Source organism: Bison bison, unplaced genomic scaffold, assembly GCF_000754665.1.
Source record: "Bison bison bison isolate TAMUID 2011002044 unplaced genomic scaffold, Bison_UMD1.0 scf7180017864215, whole genome shotgun sequence".
NCBI classification, from domain to species: Eukaryota; Metazoa; Chordata; class Mammalia; order Artiodactyla; family Bovidae; genus Bison; species Bison bison.
The window spans coordinates 11,883,489-11,891,165 of record NW_011494787.1 but is presented as its reverse complement, the minus strand read 5'-3'; the positions used below and the strand labels follow the sequence as shown (position 1 = coordinate 11,891,165).

The 7,677-nt window shown below is 34.0% G+C and overlaps 1 protein-coding gene across 6 annotated transcripts in view; it reads right to left on the bottom strand.

Annotated features, from left to right (window-relative positions):
• The window catches only part of STXBP5L (syntaxin binding protein 5-like), a 335,496-nt gene that overhangs the window by 176,460 nt on the left and 151,359 nt on the right, over positions 1 to 7,677 (bottom strand). For all 6 annotated transcript variants that reach the window (XM_010845396.1, XM_010845399.1, XM_010845394.1 and 3 more), the window contains exons 8-9: positions 6,871 to 6,954; positions 1,744 to 1,867 (exon numbers count right to left, since the gene is read on the bottom strand). In XM_010845396.1, coding sequence (XP_010843698.1) covers positions 1,744 to 1,867; positions 6,871 to 6,954 — 208 coding nt within the window. The remainder of the gene's footprint in view (positions 1 to 1,743; positions 1,868 to 6,870; positions 6,955 to 7,677) is intronic.

The window sequence follows — 7,677 nt, the reverse complement described above, 5'->3', positions numbered from 1 at the left end:
CGAAGAGTTGACTCATTGGAAAAGACTGATGCTGGGAGGGATTGGGGGCAGGAGGAGAAGGGGACGACAGAGGATGAGAGGGCTGGATGGCATCACTGACTCGATGGACGTGAGTCTGAGTGAACTCCGGGAGTTGGTGATGGACAGGGAGGCCTGGCATGCTGCGATTCATGGGGTCGCAAAGAGTCGGACACGACTGAGCGACTGATCTGATCTGATCTGATGCTAAGTTATGGAGAAGGCAATGGCAACCCACTCCAGTACTCTTGGCTGGGAAAATCCCATGGACAGAGGAGCCTGGTGGGCTGCAGTCCATGGGGTTGCTAACAGTTGGACATGACTGAGCGACTTCACTTTCACTTTTCACTTTCATGCACTGGGGAAGGAAATGGCAACCCACTCCAGTGTTCTCGCCTGGAGAATTCCAGGGACTGGGGGAGCCTGGTGGGATGCCGTCTGTGGGGCCGCACAGAGTCAGCCACGACTGAAGCAACTTAGCAGCAGCAGCATGCTAAGTTAAATAATTCAAAGAGAGACAAATACTCTATGTTGTCACTTATATGTGGAACCAAAAACAAAACAAAACAGAAACAGACTCACAGATATAGAAAACAAACGAGTGGTAACCAGAGTAGAGAAGGAAGGGGAGAGGCAAATTAGAGTATGAGATGAAGTAATATAAACTACCATGTATAGAACAAATAAGGAATGTTGCAGGGAATTATAGCCACTATTTTATATAAACTTTAAATGGAGTACAATCTATAAAAATATATAATCACTATATTGTATACCCAAAACTAATATAAATAATATATCAATTGTACTTCTATATAAATAAATAAAGCATCTCTAAGTTAAGTGCCTAATTGTAAGGTAATCTCTTAAGTAAACTGCTAAGTTAAATGCTGCAATAATTTAGTCTTTTGCAGATAGAACATGATGGCACAAAAAGATGGCAGAACAACCCAAGTTGGAATAATTCCATCTTCTGATTTATGGGTCACCCACTATACAAACATACCACTATTTTCTAAATGTAAAACTATAATAAACACCCAGAAACTGTAACACAATGTATTTGATTAACCTCTAGGTTTTGACTTTTCTATTCTTACAACCAAGAGTATGAAGTAAACACGAAAACTCAGATCACCTATATTATGGAAAATAATACAGCCTCTGAATAAAAGTTATTCATACATTTGAAATTTTTATTCCATCCAGTTAGGTAGAACCAACATAAATCCTAAATATCTCCTTTCAATGAGGAATATAATAAGAAATACAACCTACAATAAAAACCACAGTACTCAAATGGCATAAGTGAAAATAAATGGGAGAATTTAGAAGGCAAAAGACCCTAAAGCAGTATAGAAATTAGGTCTAAGAGTTAGATCCATAAAGTGCCATTCTCTCACTAGCTTCCTTACCCCTTAAAATTGGTCAAATTCCTGCATCATTTCCTCTGCTTCAGGAACATCAATCATCAATTATTCGATTTTTGCCTGGGAGGTCTCTATATACGTTCAGTTATAATGTAAAAAAGTTGACAAACAGGAGGAAGGTAAGGTTAGAAACTTTGGGTCAGAAGGTGGGGATCTGAAGGAGGTATAAAGGGGTATTTAGAATCAGAAGCTATGTTCTATTACCTCTTTTTAGTGATAATGATACCAACTTTCCTAGTTCAAGTAGTGGCACTGCATCTCCAGAGTTTCTTTCTTTTGAAAGCATATATCTTACCATGTGGAACTGTGGTCTGGAAAGGACGACTTGGGCTTTTCAGGTTCCATAAAGTCAAGCTACCATCTGAATGGCTGCACATGAATTGTTTGCCCTCATGATGCCAATCAATTGAATGAATAGCCTAATGAAATAACAATTAAAAACAAGTAGAGGAGGAAGAAAGTTGATATATCATTCTATATTCCAAAGGAAAAATATTTTAACACAGAATTATTATAGCAATAACACTTAAGAAACATGTAATTTTTCTGACCTAGACCATACTACCTTTGGCTTCAACTCTCTATAGGCATATAAGAGGCTGTAAAATTTTATCTCCTTAGAAAAAGAAAAGTTAAGTAAATTTCATTTTGTTGGATCCCAGAACTTTTTGTTGTAAATCCTATGTCTTCCCCATATCCTTTAATGCTTCTTTGAAAATTATTACATGGAAGTAAAAGCAAGGTTAACAGAAGATAATCTCGGATGAGGCAGAATTTACTTTAATTTCACTTAAAGTAACCACCTTAAAAAGTAATTTACGTTAGAGTTGCAATTTGAGGGCTTACTATGTGTCAGATCCCAAGGTAAGCAGTTTATGTACATTATCTCATTTAATCCTACCAAACAGATATTATGTTTTTCCAAATTACACATGGTAAAATAGGCTAGAAAGACTGAGACATCCTTGCTCAGGTTACACTACTCAAATCCAACATCTAACTACAAAACCCATATTTGGAATCAATGAACTATGTTAACTCTAACATATGCTATTTAAATTGACTTAAAGCAGGAAGAGCTTAAAATTGTTTGTATTTACAGATTCATTCTGTAGTTATAAGTTAAATTAAAAAGCAATTGTTACATTTTCCTGAATTGTTTTATTACCCATGATTATACAATATCTTACATAAAGTAGGTACCCAAATATTTGTGAAATGAATAAGTATTTATGTTATCAAATGTTGCCACACCCTTGGTATTCTTTCAAAATTAGTAAAGTATAAAGGGAACTTGGGTAATGTGCTATTTATTGCACAATGAAAGAAACTCTAGTAGACATAAAAGTTGAACAGATGTATACAACATGATCTTTCCTTAAAGGAACTTGGAACTTTTAATATTTAGTTTTTTAATCTACATTTATAAAATTAAGTTACAGATATATTTGTTATTATTTATATTTATACAACTAAGTTATGAATATATTTATTTATACCAAACTTATACATATATTTACACACACATATATTTCCAAACAATAAGTATTATTAGAGTTATAGACAAATGATGGCTAGAGCAATCATTGGACATATTAGAAATGAAACAGCATATCAGTGGTCCTCAAGATAAGACTTGATTAATTGAAAATGATACCATGACACAACAGACTTATTTTTTCTCTCACCCTGGTCTCCATTACTGGGCAGAGAAGATTTCTTTACTATCAGGGTTCAGTAGAGGCAGTGAGAGTGAAAAAAACACTTCTTTGTCTTCTCTGCTTATTTCTTCTCATTTTAGTATGTGTCTAAAGGGAAAGGCCACGTCTTGCCTCCTCTACATGTTAACCTGGATGAACCTCAGTCAATTTAATAAAGTTCTCTCAGACTACTTTGCTAAAAATGGTAGATGCAGAGAGAGCATCCCCAGCCCTAATCTTTATTTCCCACTGAATTTGTCTACTGGAGAAGACAGATATAAAAATAATAGATATAACATAAAATCAAAATAAGTTGTATAAAAGAAGTACACTTATTGTATAGAAGAGCAGGCATGTAAAACCAACCTGTTATTAAAGAATAGGAAGTCAAATAATCATTTATTGAAGAGATTGAAGAGCTGACATTTGAACTTGACTTAATGGGTAAATATTTAATTTCTGTTTATTTGATTACACCCTACTCCATTCTTTAAGAAGGACTTTAAGGGTTTTCTGAAAAACCAAATATAATACAACTAATTAAAGAAGAATTTTTAAAATGGAAAACAATATGGAAAATAAAACACTAGTAACTTTGGTTAATTCAGTGGCTGTAACTGAATTTCTTGTAAACAAAAAAGACAAAGGAAACCCAAAAAGCTAAGTAATAATCTGAAAAAAGGAAAAACAGCAGTTACTAAAGGAATTAAAAGATTATCCTCATGTAAAACTCTGAGAGATTTCTCTGTGAGAGATTATTTTAAAAATATAGATGAAACAAAAACTTTACAGCTAATGTGAAAATAAAATTTGTATACTTATTTCTGAAAATGATCTTGTATTCACAAAACTCTGAATTCATCAGTAGTTATTTATCAAGTAGCTATACTGTACAAATAGCTTTACAATTGCTAAGGAATTAACAGAACTTTGATATGCATAAGAGGAGAGAAGGGAGTTCAAGATAAAGTATAAGCAGAAGCAAAGGCTTTGAAGTGAGCAGTAAATGGTATGTTTAGGAGACAGTAGTATGTCTGAAGTATGAGGAGTGTATAGAAGAATGCCATAAATTAAGTTCAAAGGAAAGACTGTCAAGGAATAAGACTTTGTATTGTTGACAATTGGGACCCATTTAAAGGTTCTGAGGTAGGAAATTACGATCAGCTCTGTCTTAAAATGATAATCTTGTGAGTGAAAGATATATTGTAAAGCTAAGATATCCAAGGAAATGTGATTAGTTAAAAGTCTACTATAGTCTTCAAGGCAAAAGATAACATCCTCAACTAGGACACTGAATGTGGAAATGAAAAAAGAGAGGAGATAAATGAGAGATAATATAAAAATGGGATCATGAAGACTGCAAGAGTGACTGCTTCTACCACATGAGGAAGAAAAAAGGGTCAACCAAGACTCTGTGGGTTTTAAATTGAAATAACCAAATCAAAATTGAAAAACTGAAATAAAAACACAGAGAATTAGGTCTTTAAGTACTAATTCAGTGCCAATGGAATATTCATCTGAAGTTACCTAATATATTACTAGATATTTGCACCAAAGATACATGAATTTTAATTTATCAGCATAATATAGGTAATATTTGAAATGATGGGAGGCTGAATATGAACATAAATGCAAACTGAAGCAATGAAAGAATGAAAAGAACTGAAGCAATGAAGAAATGAAAAGAGGGTGAAGACGTAGAATCCTGAAGAGTATAATTTAAAGGAGAGTTAGGGAAAGAACCAATGATGGAGAAAGGAGGGGTGGAAAAGATGAGATGGGAACAATACAAACAAATGAATAAACCATTTAAGAATGAAGGACTGATGTAAAGTCACAGGCTTCAGTTCAGTTCAGTCGCTCAGTCGTGTCCGACTTTTTGCGACCCCATGAACCGCAGCACGCCAGGCCTCCCTGTCCATCACCAACTGCTGGAGTCTACCCAAACCCATGTCCATTGAGTCGGACTGATGTAAAGTCACAGGCTTAGTGAGGAACTTAAAAGACTAAGAAGGGATCCTTGGTGACTTATTAGATACTTTTTCAGGTAAGTATTACAGATGATTTCAAACTATGAGGGGAAAAGTGCTGAGAAAATTTTTATAAGTTTAGTAATAACATGAAGTATATAATTATCTTTATTAAAATGACAGGACATAATTATGCATTATATAGATTTTATATAATTTATATAATTCTAGATATAAAATAGGTAAAGTATATTATTCTACTGATTAACATTGTTAATATTTATATAGACATTTCATTGCAAAATTGCTTTCACTTTTTTTTTTTAAATTTACTTTTTAAGGTTAGAAACTTTCCTTCCACACTTTATAAAGCTACAAGAAAACTAGTTAACTGAGCATTCTCATCTGGATTTCCATTTCAGCTGCTCTACTCTAGTTCCAAGTGGCTAAACACACAGATGGTATTTGCACTCTTATCTAAAGTGTAGTTTTGCAGAATAAATGATCTCCATCCTCATTCTTTATTTTTATATATTTAACAAAAGGAAAACCCTAGCTTAGCTCTCCAGGACCTTCTTATGATTAAAGGTGCCCTGTAAGTTGCTCATAAAGCACATACTTGTATGATATTGCTTGCCAGAATACTGCTCACCAATCATGATCAAATTACCCAGCTGTTATATCATTTACTTCTGAATTCTTTGTTACCATGATGATAATCTTGTATATAACATAAAATTGAATTTTGCCAGGACCACTAAGAAATGAATAGGGGTAGCAGTTATGGAATAACTAAAGGTTTGCATCTTTAAGCATCAAAATTTAAATTTTACTATAGGGGATGGAAGGGAGCACAAAAAGGAACTGTTCTTTTAAAAATGTGTTTTCTTTTCAAAATTCTTTTTGTATTTATCTTAGTGTTGTCTTGAATTCTCTGGCACTCTTTCTATTTAAGCCTGGGTAATGCTAGACAATGATTTATGACCTGTATTTTCTTCCTATCTCTCACCACTGTACCAGTTTTTAAAATTTAATAGAGAGCCTAGATGATTACCTTTATTTCCACAGCTACAAGACATAAATCCCCTTTCTCATCTTTTGCCCTTAGCCTCACTCTTTTCTCATTAGCCTCTTAAGAAGAAAATACTTAATGGCCTAGAATCAATCTGTGAACACCTGAAGATCAATTAAGAGACTATTCCTCAGTATGAGTTCATTGATTTCTCTACATGAAAATCTAAAATCTCAATTCTGTATGATAAAACGTACTTTAAGATCTGATTCTTAGTAACAATAAGTATTACTATTTTAAAAATCTCTATTTTAAGAAGGCAAATATTAGACAATAAAGCCTTTCCAACTGACTACATAAACTTTCTGCCACAGAAAAGCAATTTTCTAAAGACATGAACAGTATCTTTAGAGACCTTAAGGACAAAGAGGTAAGAAATAATCATGAAGCCTAAAGAAAAGAAAAATATAAGTAATAGAAACCAATATACGTAAGATGTCAAAAAAGCTTAAAAATAGTTCATCAAGGCAAAATTTCCACTCAAGAGAACAACTCCGAGTGGAACAACTCCGAGTTTTTGCATGAAACTCATGCAAAAACCAACAGGCAATGTGAGGCACTGGATCAAAATGAGGCAGCTTTCCAAAAATAAAAATATTGGTAATGTACAAGGAGTAAAAGTAGACAACAGGCATAAAATCACGATACTCTTTTCAAATATTTCAGTAGAAATCACTTACCTCATCATAGTAAACTCTCAGTTCTGCTCTCTTGGATTTCAAGTCCCAGAAAACTACAGTACCATTTTCATAACCTATTAGCAACTGGAAAACATTAGAACAATCATTTTTGTAATTCTAACATTAATTTTAGCTTGTTCCAAATAAAGATTAACGTTAATAAAGTAAAATCATACTACATAATCCAACTTTATTTAAAATACCAATCTTTCCAAACCTGATTTTTTTTTTAATTTTATTTTATTTTTAAACTTTACAATATTGTATTAATTTTGCCAAATATCGAAATGAATCCTCCACAGGTATACCTGTGTTCCTCATCCTGAACCCTCCTCCCTCCTCCCTCCCCATACCCTCCCTTTGGGTCGTCCCAGTGCACCAGCCCCAAGCATCCAGTATCGTGCATCGAACCTGGACTGGCGACTCGTTTCATACATGATATTATACATGTTTCAATGCCATTCTCCCAAATCGCCCCACCCTCTCCCTCTCCCACAGAGTCCATAAGACTGATCTATACATCAGTGTCTCTTTTGCTGTCTCGTACACAGGGTTATTGTTACCATCTTTCTAAATTCCATATATATGCGTTAGTATACTGTATTGGTGTTTCTCTTTCTGGCTTACTTCACTCTGTATAATAGGTTCCAGTTTCATCCATCTCATTAGAACTGATTCAAATGTATTCTTTTTAATGGCTGAGTAATAACTCCATTGTGTATATGTACCACTGCTTTCTTATCCATTCATCTGCTGATGGGCATCTAGGTTGCTTCCATGTCCTGGCTATTATAAACGTGCTGCGAT